At 45.7% G+C, this 24,513-nt stretch overlaps 2 protein-coding genes across 2 annotated transcripts in view; one reads left to right on the top strand and one right to left on the bottom strand.

Annotated features, from left to right (window-relative positions):
• ELAPOR2 (endosome-lysosome associated apoptosis and autophagy regulator family member 2) overlaps positions 1-24,513 on the top strand; it is a 92,776-nt gene that overhangs the window by 47,642 nt on the left and 20,621 nt on the right. The window contains exons 5-10 of the mRNA XM_081023525.1: positions 6,854-6,940; positions 9,902-10,007; positions 17,593-17,745; positions 19,074-19,162; positions 21,682-21,862; positions 23,406-23,534. Coding sequence (XP_080879651.1) covers positions 6,854-6,940; positions 9,902-10,007; positions 17,593-17,745; positions 19,074-19,162; positions 21,682-21,862; positions 23,406-23,534 — 745 coding nt within the window. The remainder of the gene's footprint in view (positions 1-6,853; positions 6,941-9,901; positions 10,008-17,592; positions 17,746-19,073; positions 19,163-21,681; positions 21,863-23,405; positions 23,535-24,513) is intronic.
• Positions 10,664-15,433, bottom strand: LOC308486653 (syncytin-1-like). The gene is made up of 2 exons (XM_081023753.1): positions 15,067-15,433; positions 10,664-12,558 (listed from the first exon to the last, which is right to left on the bottom strand). The coding sequence occupies exon 2, from the start codon at positions 12,149-12,151 to the stop codon at positions 10,817-10,819; it is 1,335 nt and encodes a 444-aa protein (XP_080879879.1). The 5' UTR covers positions 12,152-12,558; positions 15,067-15,433; the 3' UTR covers positions 10,664-10,816.

Below are 24,513 nucleotides of genomic sequence, written 5' to 3'. Positions count from 1 at the left end.
TACTGAGACAGACTACTGATTTTATTTAGCACACTGCTGATTCACAGCTGCCCCCGAAATATGCTTTGCATAGACTCATAGAATTGTAGAGTTGGAAGGGACTCCAAGGGTCATCTAGTTCAAGACAGTAATCTCAACTAAAGCATCCATGACAGATATTATTATTATTATTATTATTATTATTATTATTATTATTACCCCACCCATATGACTGGGTTGCCCCAGCCACTCTGGGTTCTGGCCTCCAATGAAGGAGAGCTCGCCACCTCCTTAGGGAGACTGTTCCACTGTTGAATAGCTCTTGCTGTCCAAAAGTTCTTCCTGATGTTTAGTTGGAATCTCCTTTCTTGTAACCTGAATCCGTTGGTTCGGATGGTCCTCCCCTCCAGAGCAGGAGAAAGCAAGCTTGTTCCCTCATCCATGTGACGTCCCTTGAGATATTTGAAGATGGCTATCATATCTCCTCTCAGTCTCCTAAACGTCCCCAACTCCCTCTTCCTCATAAGGTTTGGTTTCCAAACCCATGATCATCTTGGTTGCCCACATGGAATAGAGTGGGACTATTACTTCCCTTGACCTGGACACTATGCTTCTGCCAACTTGAGTCTTTCCCAGATTCACAGAGGAAGTGTTTATATGGTGTCTAGAGGCTGAGAAGTCTAGTTTAGCAAAATGATTTAAGTGCTTTTTGGTCATCTTGTCTCAAGCACATCAAAACCTATGGCCTGTCTCAAATGCTTGCTGAATATCCTTCCTTCCCAAAGCTGCTGGCAAACTCATGATCCAGCTTGGAATGCATGGAGATTCTGGATGTAGGAAGTGTATCCTCTATATGGGTTTGTTGCACCTGGTGGCAGCTTGCCCAAAGGCCGCTGACTGTGTTGATCCCAGTGGCCGTGTGTCTAACCTCCGTGTGCGGATTCATACTGTTCATGACTGGCTGGATCTATAGTTTTTCCAGAGGGCCCTTATCGACACCTGTTTATGCAGGTGGAGGTGTTTCATGCCAAGAACCAGAAACTCCACAGCCTTTTATCCTACAGAGCAGCCAATGGCTAGTTTACAAACCTTCCAGTATGAGTGAGTTCAGGGACTCCCCATGCCAACAAATCTACATGTTGGCATGGTAAAGATATGTGCAGGCCAAACTCAGCCGATAACGCTCTAAAATGTAGAGACTGTAATACTTTGGATTAATTGGGTTGTAGCTAAGGCACTCTGTCATTTTATTTACACGACTGGAAAGAGAACCTGGAGTGGCCCAGGAACCACCCACTCCAGAACTTTGCCCAAGAAGTGAACAAGGGCTCCACAATGTTTTAGATTTTCTGGGTCCAGCTGGCCTTTCTTAAGGTGTGGTTTTGCCATTGCCTCAGTTAGGCTGGCAGGGACCAGCCCCTTTCTAACACAAGCGGCCCACCTTGTAACTCCCTCAGCAAAATGAAGCCCACCTGTGAGCTCCCTGACAGCCTCTCTGTCTTTACAGTCCCTGGCAGGAAGAGAAACTCTGCCTTCTGGTGAGTCTGGCAGGCAGATGCGTTGGGTGGGCTTGCCTTCGGCTTTGGTTCAAAAGAAGGGCTGGCACCTGACTTGAAACAAAAATGTGATGTAGCTGGGGACTTTTTTTCCTTCTTTTTAGTCTTTTTTGCAGTTTCCAGAGCATCTTGTGTGAAAGACAGAATTTTGGCTGGGTTCCCAGAATTGTTTGAGTGAACCTTGGGTTTTTTCTAAGTTAAAGTCAGCCAATGCATCTTTACACAAATTGCACTGCATATGAACCGTGAAATGCAGGACAGACCATGTTGCTCACCTGCATTTCTCCCCAGATTGTTGAATGTGCGACTGGCGGGTGCCTGGCTGTGCTGTCTCTCTAATTCCCCCACTGCAGGCTTTGCTGAGCCGAGGGAGGCGAGGTGGGTGGTGCCAACACAATGTGACAGCTTGGCAGCTGCGGGCATTCTCTCCCGCCCACTTACCTTCCTGCACAACTCCTTCACTTGGCATTAGGATCTGCTGGCAGAAGTCACAGGAGCAAAAAATGTCTGCTCTCACCAATGTCTAAAAAGTCCAGCCCCTTTACGCCCCCACAGCTCTGTCCCTAGCACTGCCCAGGCCCCATGATGTTTGAAATCAAAAGCTGGCAAGCCTGACTTGCACATTATGCAAGCTCACAGCCAGTTCCAGCCACTGGGCCAAGTGACCTCTTTCTATATGAACTCAGAAGCCTGACCTGGGTCTAGCCATTATTTTAATTCCCCAAAGCGATGCTGGATCAGGGGTTCTGTGGAAAATGAAAGGGGTGGCTAACTCCGGCTGTCTGGCACTGCCATGAGTGCTGGTACAGAAAAAAATAAGGGAGACCAGGGCAGGCATCCGCATTGGGCCCTGGCGGGCTCTCTGGTTGTCAGGTGTTGATGCCCTTTGCCGGCCTGCTGTCTAATGGGCATCACAAACTCCAGGGAGTGAGGGGAGCTCCTAATTCATGTTGCCGCCTTGTGCATTCAAACAATGCTGTGCAGGTGGCTGGATGAAGGTAGAGGAAGACTAAAGAAGTGGAGGATGGAAAATGTTCCTCTTGCTCATCTCCCCCCCCCCCCCGCTTTGTGTGAGGGATGAATCACTCCTGTTTCTCCTGCTGCCACAAAGGCCGTTTGGCCCTAATTAACATTTGCAGACTGTTTGGAGACAATGAGATGCGGCACTGTGGGCAGGAAGCTCCATGTGCCAGCTCCTTCTATGCGGCAGGCATGGAAACATGGGCAGAACAAGCATGCCACCCAAGGCACCTTCCTTCTGTTGGTTCAATACCATCCATTGCCCTTCACTAATAAGACAGTATGTGCTCATGGCAGATGTCTTTTGAGGTACTGTCTATATTTTTAACCATACCGGCTTGTTAAGGTTCTGAAAAAGGAAGCCACAAGTGATTCTGCTGCAGTTACATTAATTTGCTTCCAGATACACACTTGTAGCAGCCGCTTGGCTGGGCAGCAATTGATTTCTTTCTTTCTCACAGGAAAGCAAAAGCATCGACTGCCTGAGTATGGGGCCCAAGAATCACTTCCAGCCAATGACTGATGTTGATCAAAGCATCCTTGATAGCTTTACTGCACTCTGGGGGTGCCATCTTTAAGTCTCATTAAGCAAGAGCAGCTCTAGTGTAGCAGTTAGACCAGGAGCCACTGAGGGGAAAGACAGACAGACAGACAGACAGACAGACAGACAGACATGCATACATCTAGCTCCATACTTAGGCAGATGCGCAGGCTGGGTGTCTGAACTTGCCCAAACCTCCCCTGACTCTGCTCCTTCCTCAAACCTGAGACTCGCTTTGGGGTGTCAGAGAATTCCAATGAAAATGGGAGCAGGAGCAAAAATTGCTGATGCTTGCTTATTTCTCCCATGTCCAGAAAGGAAATCAATCCAGTGAATAGAATCTGTATTTGCTGTTATTCTTGCTTTCAGTCCACAAATGAGTAGTAATTGTTTACATTTCCCCATATTTGCATTCCGTTTCCTTTGCATTGAAAATAATGGGATGGAATAATGTAACAACAATATATGTACATTTTTATTTTATTTTATATTTTTAGTACCCCCCCACCACTTACAATATAAAAACACAAAAATATACAACATAGTAACAAACAAACAAACAAACAAACAAACAAACAAACCCCAAACCCAGTTTAAAAGGCCATAGATTGTTTAATTGGCCAAAGGCTTGGGAGAAGAGGAACACTTTTGCCTGGCACCTAAAGGTGTATAGCAAAGGTGCCAGACAAGCCTCCCTGGGGAGAGCACCCCACAAATGGGAAGACCCATTCTCAGGTTGCCACCCTCTGGACCTCATGCAGAGGAGGCACATGAAAAAGGACCTCCGATGATGATCTGGATTGGTTCATACGGGGAGAGGCAGTCCTTGAGGTGTTGCAGTCTCTGCTGTCGGGCCAGAATTGATGCTCTATATACTCTGGTGAGCAACCACTGAATCCTGCACCAGCCGAAGTTTTGAACCATCTTCAAATACATCTCCACATATAGCGCAGTGCAGTAATCTAGTTACATTTTTTAAAATTTGTGTTTCTGATACATTTCAACTAATCTAGTTACATTGAGACAATTTTTCATGGAAGACGAACTGCAGCAAAACTGAATCCGAATCATAGAATTGTAGAGTTGGAAGGGACTCCCAGGGTCACCTAGTCCAATGCAGGAATCTCAGCTAAAGAATCACTGGCCGATGGCCACCCAAGCTCTGCTTAGAAACCTCCAGGGAAGGAGAGTCCACCGTCTCTCGTGGGAATCTGCTCCACTCTTGAACGGCTCTTACTGTCTGAAAGTTCTTCCTGATGTTCAGTCGGACTCTCCTTTCTTGTAACCTGAATCCATTGGTTTGAAATGGAACTGCCTGTGGAATGAAAAATGAGGCCTTCTTGCACCTCGTTTCAAAAGGCAGAATATTATTTTTAGACACCATTATGTCTATAATCACCTTTAAAAGCTCTTTTATTTCCTTGTAGTTAGTTACTCCATAAAGCAAGGTCCAATTTTTCTGTAAGACATGGTTGTTGTTTTTTAAAAACTAATTATGTCAGTATGGCTCACATAGAGGAACTTTCCTGTGGATTTTGCCCCTGTCAGCTTAGAAGATGCTCTGTCTCACTTTGTCACAGGTTTATTCTTCTGAACATTAGGGTTTCTGATTAAGCACCTCTCCCCCCTCTTTCTTTTTACTCCAGTGTAGTTACCACAAAGATGCTTGAAATGTGAAGCTTAGGCTCCCCCCCAACCCCACAGAGGCCTCCAACATCACTGCTCTAGATGAAATAGCATGTTATTATCACTTTTCTTAAATTCCTGCTGTTACAGAATAGCCAGTCATTTTGTCTGCACTGCTATTGAACAATTTTGCTATTCTCCTGAACAGTTATTTGCTAGCAAGTAAAGTAAAAGTGCCCTGCAGGGGAGCCTCCCCCTCAGGCACGGCCACAGAAGATACTCAGGAATCAGCAAAGCCATCTCTGCCTGCCAGGCTGCGGGAGAGAGGGATGCATCAATTCAGACCAAATCAGCATCTTTTCAGTTTCCAAGTATCCATTGCAACTGTGTTTGAAAACATATTTGGAAAGTTTGGATTCATTTGCTGGATCAGGCCAATGATCCGCCCAAGCCAGCATTTTGTCTTTGGACCATTCAGCCCATGGTTGCTCCCTGCCCATGCTGGTGGCAGGTGCCTGAGGTCTGTCCCAGCACTGATCTAAGGCCTTCTGCCTTCTGATTTAGAGACTCTAAAACATAGAGGCTTCCTCCTTTTTTGCCACAGGTAATAGGGGGGAATCCCCACTTTTGCAGGGGTTCTGCCCCTGCCCTGCCTCATTCTTCCCCATTCCACCCCAGTCCCCTTTCAGTGCATTAAGCACATGATTTGCACGTTAAGGAGATGCCTGCAGTCCTCTCTGGACCTCCAGGCAGATTTGAAGGAGGCAATCAGTTCAGTTGCGTGGGACATGGAGCCTGGGCAGGGGGGCGCTGGAGATGCTGCGAGAGGCTTCAGGGTGCTGAATTTTGGTGTCACACAGGATGCTACTGAAATTTGAGACCCCAAGATCTGCTGCTCATGAATCTATCCCCCCCCCCAGCAAACCCAACACTAACTCAATCAGATCATGACCACCACCGCATTTTGTGGCAGCGAATTTCACAAATTCAGTTAGATATTGCATTGTACAATGCTTTCCTAGCCTTGAAGCTGCTGTTGATCAACTGTTTAGCACAACATGAATGTGCAACGCGAATCAAGGCCTACAGCCGTGATCGGCAACCTGTGAGCCTCCAGACCTTGTTGGGCTGCAGCTCCCATCAACTCTGAGCCGTGGCCATACTGGTGTCCAGTGAATGGGGGGGGGGCACAGGTTGCCTTGCCAGGACTAGAGGAATCCAGCTGGCTTTTGGGTGCTGCTGGAGAGCAGGACATAAGTGAAGTCTTGGTCAAGTAGTCAACTCCTTACATGTAAATAAGTGTGGGAGAGGAAGCAGGATCATGCTGGCCAGCCCTGTCCCCTTAAGGTTCATCACCTTTTTCATTCTTTACCACCCCCCAGATTTGAGGCTCAAGGTCTGAAGCAGAGAGCCTTCTCTGCTATGGAGACTCCTGCCATGATTTAGGTGCCTACTTGTGTGAATGAGGAATTGTCCTATCCGCATATCATGTGAGCCATGAGCTCACTTAGGAAAGGCTGTGTTGTCTCCACTCACACTCCTCCCACCCCACTCTGGAATATTAATGGCTTAACAGTTTGGGTTTGCTGGGTGGCAAAGGTAAAAAGGGTGGCAGGTCGTGCTGTGGTCTAAACCACTGAGCCTCTTGGGCTTGCTGATCAGGTCAGCAGTTCGAATCCACACGATGGGTGAGCTTCCATTGCTCTGTTTGAGCTCCTGGCAACCTAGCAGTTTAAAAGCATACCAGTGCAAGTAGATAAATAGGTACTGCTGCAGCGGGAAGGTAAACAGCATTTCCGTGCTGTCTGACTTCTGTCATGGTTGTCCGTTGTGCCAGAAACAGTTTAGTTATGCTGGCCACTTGATGCAGAAAACTGTCTGTGGACAAATGCCAGCTCCCTCAGCCTGAAAGTATAGATGAGCACTGCAACCCCGTAGTCGCCTTTGACTGGACTTCACTGTCCAGGGGTCCTTTACCTGTTTATCTTACCTTACTGGCTGGCACAAGGATTACTGAGATGCATGTGAGGGGTTTTTGAAAACATTCAAAGTGTTACATAAATATTGCTTCTGTTATTGGCTGACAGCAAATTAACTCAATATCTGAAAGCTCCCATTTTTAAATCAATAGATTCAGAATGATCAGTGCCAAGAGATGGACTCCACAAGCGATAAATGGATGAAGCTGACAGATAATGGCGAATGGGGCTCCCATTCTGTGAGTATAATGTTTCATGGCTTGATGAACAGAATCATAGAATCGTAGAATTGTAGACTTGGAAAGGGACCCCAAGGGTCATCGAGTCCAACCCCCTGCAATGCAGGGATCTCAGCTGAAGCATCCATGACAGATGGCCACCCAACCTCTGCTTAAAAACCTCCAAGGAAGGAGAGCCCACCACCTCCCAAGGGAAACCGTTCCACTCCTTTCTTGTAACTAGAAGCTACAGTGGTACCTTGGTTTACTAACTTAATCTGTGCCGGAAGTCCGTTCTTAAACCAAGGACTTTCCCAGTCCTTGATCATCCTGGTCACCCTCCTCTGCACATGAGTATCAACCTCTTTCTTAAATTGTGGTGCCCAGAATTGGACACAGTATTCCAGGTGTGGTCTGACCAAGGCAGAATAGAATGGGCCTGTGACATTCCTTGATCTGGACATTAGACTTCTGTGGATGCAGCCTAGAATAGATATAGTGGAAACCTGATCATCTCGTGATTGGATGTCTTTCTCACTCTGAACCCCATCAAGGAACTGACTGATTCCCTATCAGCAACCCATACTCTCAAAAGCTTATTTCCTACATGCCCCTATGTGCCTCTACATGCCCCTACATGCTGTGGCGCTGTGGGGCATGGCTGCTTTCCCTGCAGAAGCAGGATTTAACTTCCCCTCCCTCCCATCAGCTGATGTGTGGGCAGTTCAATCCTGCTTGGTTTTGGTGCAAAAGAGTTCCATGATGAAAACTCTCTTCCACATCCACAACCTGCAGGAAGCACTCACTCATAAGCCAATGACAAGGGAGATCAGTTCTGCCTCATAAGTATCTTCATCCTACCCTCACAAGCCAACTTTGACAGGTGGGTGGGATAACCTGATGTCTATCCCCTGGAGGCTGGCAGGGAGATAGAGACAAAACCGTTTCTCCACTTGCTTCATGTGGCTGCATCACTCAAAATTCCAAAGGGTTCACTGTAAAGATAAAAAGTTCAAATTTCTGAGACTGAATGAAGGATCATTCTCAGAACCACACAGAAAAAGAATCACCTTGTGTGCACTGTTTCTCCTTTTATTTGCATGCAGATACCTTATCTCACATTTTTATTCCATGTCAAACCCATGAGCTGAGTAAACAGGGCAAGGCTTCATTTCTCTTTTCTGGGTGAGGGGAGAAAACGAAACCTCTCTATGTGTTTTAAGCAGACCTGTCAGTATGTTTGACTGAATTGTTTGCTCTCTAGGTCCTTTAAACTAGTTCAACAAAACTGGGGTGTGGTTTCTCAAAGATTCTTGTGCCTCCTTGTCTCTTTTAGCTCCAAGGCAAAAAGTACTCTGTCTTCAAGTAGTCTGTTTTACTTCTTGGAATTTGCAGCAACAGTGGGGGGTGGTTGTTTTTTCATTTACTCCTTGGTAGTTGCAAAGTCCGAAGCAGCAACCGGTGTGCGTGAGGATTCTTCCAGGGGTAGCTTGGCTTTGTGCAGTGATGTCAAGCTTCAGCAAGCCTTTCTGCATCGACTTTTTCCATTCAAGGAATGCTCACCTATCATGTAAAATGCTGGTTGGCGGGGGCAGCCCGTCTCGTCTTGCCGCCTTGGGTGACGTGCCTTAGTGCTGCTCCCGCTGCTGCCATCCTTCTGCTAAAGCCTCACTTTCTGGGGTTGTACAGCATCTTCTGCTGGGATCCTGTGGCATTCTTGTGAGATCTCACCGGAAGCTGCTGTTGCCACTTCTCACTTCTCTGGCAGTGGTGGCAGGAGCAGGTTTTCCACCTCTCAAGGTGGCTGCCTCGGCCCAGGACAGCTGCACTTGGGAGGGGAAAACTGGGAGCAGTGAGCAAGCATCATGGAAACTTGTCTGCAAATTCCTGTTCTCATTGGAGAGACACCACATAGCTTTCCAGGGAATCCCAAAGTTCCCTGGAGCACAGTTTGAAGTCACTGCTCTTGCCTAACATCCTGGAGTAACTATGACACCAAATGAGGCCAATGAGGAAGAGACCCCATTTGGTAAAGCAGAGTGGACTGTGGGCTGATGAACATGAGCAGCAAAATGACACTGAGAGTCCTTCCTGGACTGTTCTACTCCCCTCTGCAGATGGGGAGTTGCATTTGGAATACCTCCCTGTCTTAATAACACCCCTTCCTGAATGTAACAGGCTAGTACTTTGGGGGAAAACGTTAGATCCTTTATCCCTGGTAGGAGACATTTCTAAATCGAGGGGATTGGGGATAGAGGGATAGCCTTGGAGGAGAAACACCTGGGGTGAAGACGGTGGTCACCAGGAAGTCTCTCAGCTTCACCCACATCAAAGAGCAGTGAGGAAAAGATGAGATAAAGCCACATCACAATCACAACATCTATTTATCGTCTATCATCTATCATCTATCATCTATCATCTATCATCTATCATCTATATCTATCTATCTATCTATCATCTATCATGATCTATCACCTATATCTATCTATCTATCTATCTATCATCTATCTATTATCTATCATCTATCTATCTATCATCTATCTATCTATCTATCTATCTATCTATCTATCTATCATCTATCTATCTATCTATCTATCTATCTATCATCTATCATCATCTATCTATCATCTATCTATCTATCTATCTATCATCTATCTATCTATCTATCTATCTATCTATCTATCTATCTCTACCTATCATCTACCCCCCACAGGCCTGAATAAAAATAAGATGTGCAATGGTTTTATTTGCCATTTGAAGTGAAATAATCCAGGAAGGCCTTGCTTGGTGACTTTCTGATAGTTTAGTTCCTCTCTTAATATCTGTTCTAGGAAGTGCTGGGTCAGACCATTGTGTTCTCAGGGGCAGCTCCTGACTGTGAGTCTACCCATACCCTTGTACGCACAAGTCTATATCATGTTCATATCAGGGTGAGGTTTGAATGACCTTTTTGTGTGTGTTTTTGTGTGTGTCTCTTCTCAGGTAACGTTGAAATCTGGCACTAATGTATTATACTGGAGAACAACAGGAATCCTTATGAGTTCTCAGGTGGTGAAGCCTGTCCTCCTGAAAAACATCACCATTGAAGGTACAAAGCAGGAGTTGGCAACCTTTTCTCTCTATTGAGGGCCACATGCCCCAGGAACAAACTGTCAGGGGCAGCCTGCTGATGGTGGGCAGAGCCAGAGACACAGTGTTCTGGATCTACTAATCCAGAAAAAAGGCTTTATCACACAAATATTGACCATGGCTGCCACATATTACAATTCCCAATTCTATGCAAGTCTACTCAGAAGGAAACTCCACTGGGTTTGGTGGGATTACTCTCAAACGTACAAAGGGGATGGGTTTAGTAAAACATGTCAAGAACCAGTGTAGGCTGAGCCTAGTCCATGCCAGGGAATCGTTGGCCCGCGTCCTCAGATCCAGAGAGAGAGCAAAAGAAAGCACCAGGAAAGATCCTTCTTTGGAGGAAAGCAGTTTATTCTCTGTGCACAGCAGACAGCCAGCAGAATAATTTCTGGAAGACTGGCTGCCCCGAAATACGCCTCTGCAAACTTTCTTATACCTTGAGAAAGCTCTCTCCCTCCTCCCGTCTCCCTCCTCCCGTCTCCCTCGTCTCGTATGTGTCTTTCTTATCTTGCATTCCTAAAGTAAGAAAGCGAGGGGCCTCTGGTTATTTCTAGCTTACAGTCTCCTTCATATGTGTCTTTCTTATCTTACATTCCTAAAGCGAGGGGCCTCTTTTGCAGAAGTCAAATTAGCTCAGAAATTTACTTAGATCCAAAGTACAGAGAATATAGAAGATCCTTCTTAGGTACAAGGTACAAGGTATAGAAAGCATATAGAAAGCAATCCTTCCCTCTCCCTTCACTCCCTCCTCTTCTTATGAACAACCTAATACTTAGGTTCGTTCTGGGGTAGGGGTCTATAATCTCTCATGAAAGCAAGCACACGAGGTCCCATCATGCGAGACATCATCTTCTCCATCATATTTTGCATACATTGCATCAAGCAGGGCATACAGAAGCAGAAAAGCAATAGAAGCATTATTGGACTTATCACCATAATAAATATCCTCCCCATCCATCCACCTGGGAAGATGCCGTCCAACCAAGACATATCCCAGCCCTCCCAGGTTTGTACAGGGACATGTGCTACCTTTTCAATGCTTGCTGCCAGATCACGGATAGCCTCGCCGTGGTCTGAAATGTTGAAGCAACATGCTCCACCTGTGAGATTTAACGCTGCACAAAAGCCTCCATGTTGCGCCAGGAGAAAGTCCAATGCTAATTGGACTGAGAGAAACGCATTGCGTGTCTCATCCAATTGCGTAGCAATTAGCCTAAGGGCCGTGGCTGTCGTGTTAGCAACAATCTCTACCACTGCCTGGAGTCTGATTACGCGGTTCAAGTTATAGATCGGCCCCCTTTCCCCAGAGATTTTCTCTCCCCGATTCCATGAGGCTGGAGCATAATGGGCCAGTATCCTTTCCGGAGGCCACTGATTTTTGCCCCAATTCTGGGAGCTGCCACCTGCAAGTGTTGCCAGGTCAGCCGAACGCCTCCTTCTACGGGGTGCAGAGGCAATCTGGTCAGGAATCCACATGGGGGGTATTAAGTAGGCTGGAAAACAGACCCCATACCATCCTCTTGGGAGGGCATGATAGGCCTTCCTGCCACACACCCAGTAAACGTCCTGACCATGGGCAGATATGGTGCCTCTCAGCAAGCGGGCCAGGCATGCAATCAAATTGGAACCAGAAAAGGTTCCTGTCTCGGACTCAAACATGTTAGTCGGGGCTGGGAAGGTACGATCACAGTGGGAAGTGCCCACATAGGTCTGAGCGTCACTTATGTCATTTGATTTGTTGACACAAAGGCAGCCAGTGATCCTGTGAACCTGGAAAGGGACGGAATGATTCCATAAAGAAGAATGGTTGCCCAGAGGCTGGAAGGCAACAAGTGGAGTTGTAACCAAGGATTCATTCCAAGGCACAGGGAGGAGTGGCATTCCTCCCAGAGCATCTACAGGGGCCAGAGTGCAGACGGCACAATTGGTCCGATTTGCAGAGAACGCAACCATCTCAGCAACCTGAATCCACTTATTATATGTGTGGTGGGCCCCCCACGATTGCAGCAGTTGTCTGGTCACTGTGAGTGGTATTGGCATTTCAAAGGTCAAAGGCAGCAGAAATACCAGCATGGGGACCCACAGTCGTATTTGAGCCATTGTATGCACGGGGAGGGGCTTAGGTAAGTGCTAGAGAGTGGGCTGGGGTGTAATTACGCTGAAAGAAAAGACCCACTAGACACCCTCCTCTGCAGGGGTGGCGTAAAGCAAACCAGGCCCAGGTACCTTCAATAAAGTTCAGTTATGCGAAAGGAAAGAAAAGAAAATGTGAAAATGTTCTCTTTCAATCCATGCTGGATCCTGGAGCCGTGCCAAGCGTCAGCGTCCGGAGTGACGTAGGCAGGGCTGTAGTCTGGTGGGTGTCGGGTCGTCTGGTGGGCGTTGGGCATCTTGGGTCCCTTCCAACAAGGCTGGAGCGATGTCTGGGCGTCTGGGTCCAATCTGGGTCCTCATCATAGGGATGCAGAGGCTCGACCAAGGCACAAGGCGTTCCAGCAAAAGCTCACCTGTTAAGAGAAGAGATAACAAAGACGGCAGCGATTGCACAGAACAAATTGATAGGTAACATTTGCACATAAGGTATAGGCCTAGCAAACATTAATTCAAAAGGGTATGCTTGGCAGGAAACTTCGCAAGGGGTTAACAGTTCTGTTCCTTGGGTTAAATTTTGCCAGCTGAGATTTTTAAAAGTCTCATTTGTGTGCTCTAGGTTTCAGAGCTTTAAGCCATGTTGCAAATTTCAGTTCATTTGCCAGTGTCTGTAGAAAGAACAATGCGCTCCTTGCTTCTGGCAAAGTTTCAAATTCCTCAAAATATCAATTCCTATGTTATGCTGCGGCTCCTTTTTCAGAATAAAATTGCACCTTAAAAAGAAAAACTTGACAAAGTTCACAGAAAGCATTCACTTGCTTTTAAGAAAGTCACTTCTTCAGGTTAGTACTTTGGGGCAGGGGGGTGGGTAACTCTTGGCCTTCTGGGTTTATGTGGCTGAACTGTAAATCCAGAAAGTGTGAGGTTCAGGGTAACTGGCTGAATGCAGCAGTGTCCTTGGAATAGCTGCCAAGAGATAACGCTCTGAAGCTACCTCCAAGCGCCTGGCAGAAAGGGGGGGGGGGGAGCTGATGTCCTGTGACTTGCATGATTTTTTTTTTTTTAAAAAACAGTCTGTTCAATTGCTTTTTTGCTGCAACAGTCTTTTTGAGCAAGAACAGAGATGAAAAGAAATAATTTTTGAGAAATCTTGTTGTTCCCAGCCTGTGGGGAGTGGGGCCTGTGGGCATTCCATTTCCCAATGACTCCCTTGCCTGCAGATGGCGCACTGGCTTCTTCCCTAGGCGTCTTCTGACCCTCCCGTGGACACCCTCGCTTGCTCCAGGATTGCGTTTTTGGCTTTCTGGCTGCTGGCTGTTTGAAGACAAACCCCTAATTATTTTGGCCAGGTCCTCTTCGAAAGAAGGATTCTGATTTAAGGTGCTTGGAGGTCTGTGGTCCTGGGCATCGGATGACTCCAGGGGGTCGTACACTCAGTGGAGTGGGGCCATCAAAGTGGAGTTTTAGCTGCCTCAATTGCAACTATTAGCTGCCTCAATTGCAACATCAGTATTGTCCGCTGCCCTGAGGGCATTTTTCTTGCGGATTTCCTCAATGGTCAGTAATTGTAATTCTAGGGTTTTAAATCCCTTGGGTTTTTAATTGTCTCTTTTTTTTAACAGTTCTGTCCTATGCGGCTCTCAAAGCCTTCCCTTCTGTTTCTTTCTGCCAGTTCACATCCTTGCATTGTGCTGCTTCTAGAACCAAGAAGCCACATCCAGCTCTGTTTTAAACAGTTCTACATACTGGAACACTCTGTCAAACTGCTTACTAGTCCATCTTATCTCTTTATCTAGAGTTTTTCTGAAGTCTTCATCATCATCATCATCAACAACACCTTTCTCTTCACCTTCCTTGCTAACTCAACCAATCCCTTTACAAATTCCTCATCATCCTCTTCTTCCTCTTCTGATTCATCAGCCTTGGGGGGTTCAGGCTGGGGGCCAACTCCTCCCGGTGCCTGGGGGCCTGGGTCCAGGGGAGGGGCAGTTGGTGGAGCATAGGGTGGAGGTGGTTTAATGACTTCCCCCTCCTCTTCTTCTGGGTCTGGTATCACTGGGGGCTTTTCTGACTTCCCTGTCGGTCGAACTGCACAAACTGTACTTTGTGGGGCGTCGCCTCGGCAGGCTTTCAACCATGATGGGTTCTTTTCTACATTGGTTTTCCAAGTAGAAATGTAGGGGATCTGGTCTGGGTGGACGTTCAAGATATTTTGATACAGTGGGTTGATTAGTTGCAAATCAAAACTCCCCTCCGAGGGCCAGTTAGTTTGTTGCGAGGGCCAATCAACCTCACATAATGTTCTCATCCTCCGTTGCCTCAATTTGATTCCCTAATCATCATGCTTTGTGGCTGCTTTCCAGTTGTTTAAAAAGCATTCCAGAGGACTACATTGGCTTGCCCCAGACCCCATTTTCAGATACTCTGCTGCTAACAGGTTGTAAATTCTCTCACTCTACACACACTACAGCCCTACAATCGCTCGGCCAAGGGGGACACTAAGCCCTGGCCCACACTTGACAATTCAGTCACTAGAGTATCTGACATGCAACATACAACATACAAAACACATCAATATAATTTCAACATGTAACACACTAAACACACCAAAATAATTTCAGCATGCAATACACAAAACACACCAAAATAATTTTCCCCTCTGTCCCCCCCCTTTTTTTTTTTTTTTTTTTTTTACCAAACCTTACCGGTGGCACACCACTGCCACGCCCCTTTTTTTTTTTCCCTTCCTGGCTGCACTCTACTGTGCAACCAATCCCCTTATTCCTGGTGGCTGGCACTCTACTGCACAACCAATCCCCTTATTCCTGGTGGCACCTTATTGCCTGTGGCACCCTGCCACAACCAGGGGAGGTTGATCAAGCCTCCTGCCCTTTCCGTCGGGCTGCCCTTTCCGTCGGGCTTACCTTTTCCGCTGCGGACCTGTCCCCTCGGCGCCGTCCTCTTTCCTCCCTCGACCTGGGTCCTTGCTCCGGAGCGGTGTGGCTGGCTCCCCCCACAAATTGGCAGGGCGCGCGTGGAGCCTGCAATTGCCGATCCGAGCTGTCCACCAAGGTCGAGCCTGGCTCTCCCCAGCCCTCTGAGGTGGGGCAGATTCCCGGTCAGGGAACCAAGATGTAGGCTGAGCCTAGTCCATGCCAGGGAATCGTTGGCCCGCGTCCTCAGATCCAGAGAGAGAGCAAAAGAAAGCACCAGGAAAGATCCTTCTTTGGAGGAAAGCAGTTTATTCTCTGTGCACAGCAGACAGCCAGCAGAATAATTTCTGGAAGACTGGCTGCCCCGAAATACGCCTCTGCAAACTTTCTTATACCTTGAGAAAGCTCTCTCCCTCCTCCCGTCTCCCTCCTCCCGTCTCCCTCATCTCGTATGTGTCTTTCTTATCTTGCATTCCTAAAGTAAGAAAGCGAGGGGCCTCTGGTTATTTCTAGCTTACAGTCTCCTTCATATGTGTCTTTCTTATCTTACATTCCTAAAGCGAGGGGCCTCTTTTGCAGAAGTCAAATTAGCTCAGAAATTTACTTAGATCCAAAGTACAGAGAATATAGAAGATCCTTCTTAGGTACAAGGTACAAGGTATAGAAAGCATATAGAAAGCAATCCTTCCCTCTCCCTTCACCAGTGCCCTAAGACTCGGGACGCCCCATCTTGTTCGTTCAGCAGAGTAGCAGAACTTTGGCAACACTTGTATTCCAAAAAGACACAGAGAGCAGGAAATGTTTTTAGTAGAGATTTACTAAGGCATAAAGTTGGTTGCTAGCTCCCTAGCAAGGCAAAACTTAGCTCATTTAGAGCAAATCCAGTTTCCAGCAGTAAAAGCCAAACCAAACCAAACAAATATAAATGCAAAAACAGAATAGCAGTAGGAGAAAGAGAGAGAAAGAGAATAACAGAGTCCCCTGGGCAGACAGTGTGTCTCCGGAGCGAAAGGCCTTGAAGTTTAGAGACAGCCCAGCAGGAAAAGAACATCTGTGCTTTCTCTGCCTTTGAGAAGTCCTGAGAACCTTTTAAACACTAGAATGTCCCAGAATGTTTCTGGGGGCCTATGTACTTCACAAAACTTATTCCCTGACAAAACATCCATACAATATGCTGCTCTCAAAAGCAAGTGAACAGTACAGTAATCCCTTTCTGACATAAATGTCACCCACCCCTAGCCAAAGCTTATGGATTTCTTCTTAGACAACCGGGGAGGGGGGATTTGAGCAGCGTACACACTAATCTATTTGCAGCACAAAAACTGTATTTTTCCCCAGTCTGGAATGATTCATGTTCATGCTCAATGTGCTGCTTTAAATCTAGATGGATTCTAGATCCTTCTAGATCCACCAGGGTGGGTGTGGTTACTTCACCAGCGTGTGAACTCCCTGCCCCTCCCAGTACATTATCTACATTTCTCCCATGCCCCAGTCGCTGAAGAAGGAAGTACCTGTTGCTCTCTTGCCATTCGTCCACCCCAAGCAAACTAATCTTAACTAACAAGCACCACCTCCACCACTAAGTGGCAGGGCAAACCATCAATGAGAAAGTGAGGTTTTTAATTTAAAGGGAAAAACTAAAGGAAGTACATGCTGCATACTTTGTGTATCACTTTCCTTTCCACAACAAGCTTCTTTAGGTTGGGAGAACATAATACAGCAAATTTGTCTTGTTTTGTGTTATTCCTCTTTCTCACCGCAATCTGTACTGGACTTTAGTTTAGACAATATGCCTTTGGAATGCCTCAGTTACAGGACGACTGCTGACCTCTGCTGGGGATAACTAGATTTGCAGTGGTACCAATATACGTACTGTATACGTATAGAAGATTTGCTTTTAGGATTTACAGGAGCATGGGAGTACTCCTGGAAGTGAAAATATCACTTTGCGATATTGTCATCAGAAGCAACTCATAAATGGAACAAAATAAAAGAAAATGAAATTCATATTCCACACCTTTCTCGGTTTCCATGCGGGCACACATTCCTTGTCTTGTGGCAAGTGGCTTTGGAACAGAGATTCCACTATAGTTTGGGATATATTTAGGAACAAGCATCCTAGAGCAACACATTCCAAAGGTGTGATAAAGTCAATCATTGACAATTAGGGGTGAATGAATAAGTTTTTTGGTTTTTTAAAACAGACTTCATGTTACTTTTGCATGTCTTCTTTCTGCAAATAGTACACATATTGAAACATTTTTATTTAACATTTTTATTTCAAAATATGTATTTTGTGATATATTTTATCTGAAAACATGCATTTTTAGATGCATTTTGTTGTGTTTTTTTGAGCCAAGTAGTGTATCACAAAATTTTTAAGAAGTGTGAAGATAAGAATGCAGTGTTTGGATACTTCTTTCCTTAAGTCATGCTGAGCCTAATGAATTGGGTCTAATGCTGTTCTTTGGGGGAAGCCTTTGCTTCTATACTTGCTGAATTGCATTTGCTTTATAGGAGTGGCCTATACATCTGAATGCTTTCCCTGCAAACCTGGCACATTCAGCAACACACCAGGCTCTTCCACTTGCCAGCTCTGTCCTAGGAACACATTCTCGGAAAAGGGTGCCAAGGAATGCACCAAGTGCCAGGAAGAAACACATTATGCAGGTATCGTGGAGAGATCTGAAAGGCTGGGTCCAGTTCAAATTAACCATAAACTGTCATGTCAGAAAAGGATTTTGTAGCCATGTGTACAATTCTGATTTGTGGTTATTTTTGTCTCCTCCAGCCCCAAAATGTTGTATGAGAATGTCTTGTGATATGTCCTGAGGAGGTTGTGGAAAGGGCTGCTTCATAGATGAAGTGGTGTCAAGAGATTCTAAAGAGAATTTGCCCTTAAATCTAAGATAGCAAAGACATGTTGAGGACTGCAAATAGTTTTCCTAGAGAGGGTCTCCTTGAAAAGGATTTGATGATTGGTTCAAAAATGCTGGACTCTGCTGTCTCCTCCAAATGGCGTGGCACCTCTCTGTGCATGCAGTTTGGTCTGGGGAATCCAGATCTCTCTTGTCTCTCAATAGAATATACAATGGGGAGGGCTGTGGGTCAGTGGCAGAGCATCTGGCTTGCATTCAGAAAGTCCCAGGCTCATGTGAACAGGATCTCAGGGTCCGAGTAGACCACAAGCGTAACATGAGTCAACAGTGTGGTGCAGCAGCAGCAGCAGCAGCAGCAAACAAATGAACGAACAAACCCAAATGCTGTTCTAGGGTGCATCAACAGAAGTAGAAATCAAGGGAAGTAACAGTTTTGCTTTATTCTGCTTTGGTCAGACCACACCTGGAGTCATGGAATCATAGAAGTGTAGACTTGGAAGGGACCCCAAGGGTCATCTAGTCCAAGCCATTGCAATGCAGGAATCTCAGCTGAAGCATCCATGACAGACACCATCCAACCTCTGTTTGAAAACCTCCAAGGAGGGAGAGTCCACAGCCCCCCCAAGGGAGACTGTTCCACTGTTAGCAACCCTTACTGTCAGAAGCCCTGTGTCCAGTTCTGGGGACCACAGTTTAAGAAGGATATCAACAAGCTGTAACATGTGCAGAGGAGGGCAACCGAGATGATCAAGGGCCTGGAATCCAAGGGACTGGTTGAGGCAATTTTGTATGTTTAGCATGGTAAAGAGGAGACTGAGAAGAGATATGAACTCAAACCAAGTTGCAAGAAAGGAGATTCCAATTCAACATCTGGAAGAACTTTCTGACAGCAAGAGCTGTTCAACAGTGGAACAGTCTCCCTCGGGGGGCTGTGGACTCTCCTTCCATGGAGGTATCTATGCAAAGGTTGGGTGTCCCTCTGTCATGGATGCTTCAGCTGATATTCCTGCATTGAAGGGGGTTGGACTAGATGACCCTTGGGGTCCCTTCTACAATTCTATGATTCTGTGCAAAGTATATTTTGGGTTCTGTGTTTATAAGTATCTGTTCTGCTTTCAGAGGAAGGATCAAGCCAATGCATTGAACGTCCTCCTTGCTCAAAGAAAGACTTTTTCCAAATCCACACACCATGTGACCGAGATGGAAAAGTGAGTAGCAGACCCTCCCAAAGCATTTCCACGGGAGTCTTCCACGGTGTGGACTGAAGTGTTAGTGGTTTGCACCCAAGACAGGGCAGCCAAGATGGTACCCTCCAGGTGTTGTTGGACTGCAACTCCCCCCATTGCAGGCCAATGGCCAGGCTGACTGGAGCTGAGAGGAGTTGGAACTGGCCCCCTTGACCTAAGTTTGATCCTTGGCTTAAGGAAACTTGAGATATTAATTGTAGTGGAAATATCAGTCTATTTGTTGGCCAGCTGCTCATAAGATAAGCATTTGCAATGTTCTTGGCAAGACTGTGGGAGTTTTTGTAAGTTAATCATCTATTTAAGTTCATAGAATTTATGAAACATGTTTTAGGTCATATGATATTGTGCTCTGTGACCTCTGCAACAACCTTGTGAATTAAGAGCATTTACTATTGAACCTTGAGGTAACCCGCTGTAATTGCAGATCACTGTGTAATTGAGCTGTGAAATCCAAATCCCTCCCCAAGGCTCTCCTATTTTGATTAGACTCACAATCCTTCTGCTTTCTCTTCCTGACCTTTTCACTCAAGCAAGAGGGAAATTATCCCTCTGAAATATAGAATGACTACATAGAAGAAAGCTTTCTACTCTTATGTCAGAGAAAGGGACTCATGTAGATACGAATGTTAGAAGAATAATTGGTTATTGTGCACAAGCTCTTTTGACACATAGCTGTTTAAGTGCCTAGACTCTCTATGTGGTTCTGTCCCTTCACTCCATTTTTTCTTTTACAAGGCTCCTTGCAAATGCTTTTCTTCCTTGCTGTGTTCACATTTATTACATTTGCCCAGGTGTGTGATCTCACTTGAGCTACTGAAATAAATGGAAAACATTCAGTGGATTTCAGATTGGACTATGTAAGATCACAGGAAATTCTGTTGAACAGGCTACCCACAAATAATGGTTGAATAAGTGACAGGACTGGGTAGTAATTTGCAGAGGCCTTAAGAATATGCAAAAAATGATACTGGGTCCTGTCCCACGACTAGGCAGCGTGAGAGGGCCGCCCTCACAAGGCAGAACGGGTTATCATTAAAGGGCAGCAAAATGATCCATCCACCCAGCCATCCATCCATGTTATCTTTCCACCATGTAAAATGCAAGCACTTGCAATACATTTGTTATTTGTTATTATCCTGCTGTCTCTCCCTATTCAGTCATTTCTCCCTTGCATGGGGCTTCTTCACACATTACACTGAACAAGCTGTCTCTACACTCATACAAGTATTTGTGTGAAAGCATGTCCACTTGTTGATTTGTATGGCTCAGCTGTTGTGTGTACAGGGACACAGACTGTATACCTGTTGAACATAATGTGTGAACACCTTTATGATTAACAGTCACATAAAGGGGGAAGCTGTTCATGCATTGCTGGTGTGTGTGCAGAAGGGAAGGCTACTGAACATGTGTTGTATCATCATCATCATCATCATCATCATCATCATCATCTTATTAATATACTGCTGACTCGCTAAATGGACTTTTAAGCAGTTTGCAGGTATAAAACCAATTACACAATACTGTCTTGAGAGACAATGGAGTATGCCTTTGGAGGTGAAGTCAAACTGCTGTGTAAGCAGCACTGAAGTGACCTCTCTGGGGCATAAGCCGGGGCAGCTTGTCTGGAGGTCCTGGGCTGCCCAGATGACAAGACCTCCCTCTCAGCCTTGCTGATGTGGTCCAAAGGACAGCAGAGCAAGGTGTTTGGCACCATCTTGGCTGCAGGAGTTGCAGGGAAAAGGCGTTCAAGGCGCCATCCAATCATCTTAAGGACTCCAGATTGCTGTAAGGTTTACTCCTTAGCCTTTTCTCCTCCTGAAGATGTCTCACAAAGCAGTGGAGGTTTATGATCAGCATTTCCTCCTCCTAGATGGGCCACCTTTGCAGGTGGATGAGCCCCCCCACACACCTCACTTCCCTCTACAGCATGTGCAGAAACCACCTTCCTGACTGTTGGACCCACTCTTGGTCTCGGCTGCTCAATCCACCAGAGCAATTACAAAATATGAGCATTCATAAATAAAACAATCCAATCCAAACATTAAAACAAACACGCACAGTTGAACTGTGCAATGGAACAAGCCCATTAAAACAGTTAATTATGATGTGTAAGCTCTCTTCAATCTGAAACCCTGGTTTCATAGGGCTCCAGTTCACAGGGAGAGTCTGTGGGTGTTCTGCCGGAATGCCGCCAATAAGAGGATGACAGGGTAGGCCTGGGAGGGGATGGATGGGGAAAAGGTCAATGAGAAGGGACCACTTTGCAAAGTTGTTACAGTAATTGTGTGACTCTCTGATGGGAACTTCTCTCTTGCCTAAGGGTTCATTGGCTTGCTGGCATTTGTTTTCTGCAGGGGAGAACTTTGGTCACATTCCTCCCTCCCCTCTCTGACTGTTTTCCTAAGAATTGTTCAGTCCTGTGAATAGCTGAGTAAAATATTCCTTATCTTAACTTCACATATTTTCTCTCTTTCTTTCAGACTCAGCTCATGTACAAATGGGTAGAGCCTAAGATCTGTAGGGAAGATCTTTCCGAAGCAGTGAAGCTGCCTCCTTCTGGAGAGAGGAAGGAGTGCCCACCTTGCAACCCTGGATTCTACAACAACCGCTCCTCTTTCTGCACTCCTTGCCCCCTGGGCATGTTTTCTGACGGAACTCGGGGTATGAGAACCTGAGCCCATTGTATCCCACCCTGTTGCTCAACTGATGGTACACTTTTGCTGGTGGAATGGAGAGATCATTCCCCCTCCCACTTGCAGTCCACCCTCCCCACCAATAAATCTGCTCCAAATGGTTCCCCAACCCTTTGGAACAGATATTTTTCTCGAGTGGGGGGAGAAGTGGAGGGGGAAATGCCAGAAAACTGTTTCTTTCCTTGTTCTGCTGATGGAAGCCTTGCTGTCAGATTAGCAGGCCTGTTGGGTGCAGCCCACTCTCGTGGCACTTGCTGGCCTGCCTGGCTTGGCAGAGAGAATTATTTCTATCCCACATTTGGAAGATGATATAGAGGCACCATTGTCCTTGGCTTATGCATGGTCATCTATGCTTCACAGGATCTTGCAGGATATTATCTCATTCTTTAAATCTGTAAGATCCATTTCACCAGACACCACGAAAAGAAGGCTCAAACACCAAGGGCCGTGTTGCCTCTTTCAGCTTTATTACAAAAAACTAAACTCTTCTCTGCCTTCTGCCTTGGCTGACTTCCTCCAACACCCGACAACTTGTCCACACGCAGCCTCCTTTCTTTCTTTTTATTGTAAAACGGCTTTTGTGGGTGTGTTCACTTTTTACATACTGCAAGTCATAGGATACCCATTATTTATTTATTTTTGTTTCTTGCCTAATACAGTGGTACCTCAGATTACATATGCTTCAGATTACAGACGCTTCAGATTACAGACTCCGCTGACCCAGAAATATTACCTCAGGTTAAGAACTTTGCTTCAGGATGAGAACAGAAATTGTGCTCCGGCGGCGCAGCAGCAGCAGGAGGCCCCATTAGCTAAAGTGGGGATTCAGGTTAAGAACAGTTTCAGGTTAAGAACGGACCTCCAGAACGAATTAAGTTCTTAACCCGAGGTACCACTGTACAACTCTTTTTAAATCTACCATACATGGGATATTTTATTTATTTCAGAATATTGTCCTACGTCCAAAGATCTCAGGGCAGCTTACAGTGCTTAAAGCAACAATAGTGCATCAAATTAAATAAGCAGAGAGCAGGCAAAAACGTAAATTTAAAATAAACCTGACAGTGGACTTATGCCCCATACACTTACTGTGGCTTGAGAATGTCAACAGGGTTGGTGCCTGTACAGGCTGGTGGAGGGACATTCTGTGCTTGGGGCGCCAGTATCCTGTGACACCATTCACTATATCACTCAATGCAAAAGAGCATCTCCCCCAGCTGTAATAGGATGCTTCTTCAATGTGCTTCCAGCGCCACTTAGTCCTCCCCAATGAGTCTGCTTGGTTTTAACTTTCCTCCAGTCATGATGCCTCCTCCCCATATCAACATTTCTTATGTGGAGGAAGTCATCATCCTGAGGTGTACTCTGCCCTGATCCCCCCAGTCCAGCATGGAGAACCACCCAAGAATGGCTAGTTCTGCCTGATTCGTAACATATCTAATAAAATGTCTCATTGTGAAACTGGCTGATTTTCTGCATGTAGGCTCATCCTGTCCCGTTTCCCTTTGTAGATTGCGAGGCCTGCCCTGCCGGTACAGAACCTGCTCTGGGCCTGGAATACAAATGGTGGAACGTGCTCCCTTTCAACATGAGGACTTCTTGTTTCAATGTTGGAAATTCAAAATGTGATGGGATGAATGGTGAGCGTGTCTGCCTTTATCACTAGCTTATTGTTCCTTTGGGTGTTCTTAAGAGCGGATGTGAGGGTTAAGGGAATGGCCTGTGGCATTTCTAAAAACAGATAGTCATACTGACCAACCTTTAAAAGGCTGTGGTAAAAGTTGATGAGGTGAGATATGTTGGGCTCTTTGGAAAATCTCTGGATAAAAGCTAAATATCATTAGCTCATCAGCAGCATTTGTAAATTAGTACTTTTATTTGTTGGTTCAGTTTATCTTTGTCCCTGAAGGAGGGCCCACCAGCTCCAGTAGGAACTATGGAAAAGAGGTATACATTCAGAAAATAATGCATGGCACCAACACGCAGGGTTGCATCAGTCAGTGTGTTAGTGGACTGTCACAAGAATAATGACTCCTCCATAAAAACTCTGTGTCCACGGAAAGGTAGCATATCAAGGGACAGCATTCCAGTATAGCCTCTTCCCTGACTTGCTAGTTTTCTGCATAAATAGAGGTTTTTTTTAATGGGGCAGGGGCACTGAATCACTGCAGGAGAGTCCAAGGAGGATTTTGCTTATATTGGCTCTGAGAAAGATCAACAACAGGCAAGATTACTTGTTTCTTTCAAATATTGTAACTAAGGTTTTGTTGATGAAATGTGGGTTTATCCAATAAAATTACAGAAATGAACGTTTGCCCACTGGTTAGATGGTTTGTTTGAAATTATGGATACCTGAGTTATTTTCCTACTGTGCCACAGATTTCTTTTCTTTGATTTTAAACACGTACCTTAGGCTGGAATGAAACAATCAGTTACATAGATTCCCTTAGACTTGAGCCAGCTTTGTTGCATCTAATTGCACTGAATTGGCCTAAATATATTGCATCTGTGTTTAACCAGTTGATGCATCTGGATATTCCCCCTCCCCGCTGTGATTTTTGTATACTTTTTAATAAACCAACGTGCAAGATTATATTTACATGGGGTTTTTTCTTGTTC

Source organism: Podarcis pityusensis (genome assembly GCF_964106645.2).
Source record: "Podarcis pityusensis genome assembly, chromosome: 10".
NCBI lineage: Eukaryota > Metazoa > Chordata > Lepidosauria > Squamata > Lacertidae > Podarcis > Podarcis pityusensis.
The sequence above is the reverse complement of the archived record's forward strand: the minus strand, read 5'-3'. Positions and strand labels throughout refer to the sequence as shown.

Coding starts and splice junctions, on each gene's coding strand:
- LOC308486653 (XM_081023753.1), bottom strand. CDS start 12,151: ATGGCTCAAATACGACTGTGGGTCCCCATGCTGGTATTTCTGCTGCCT.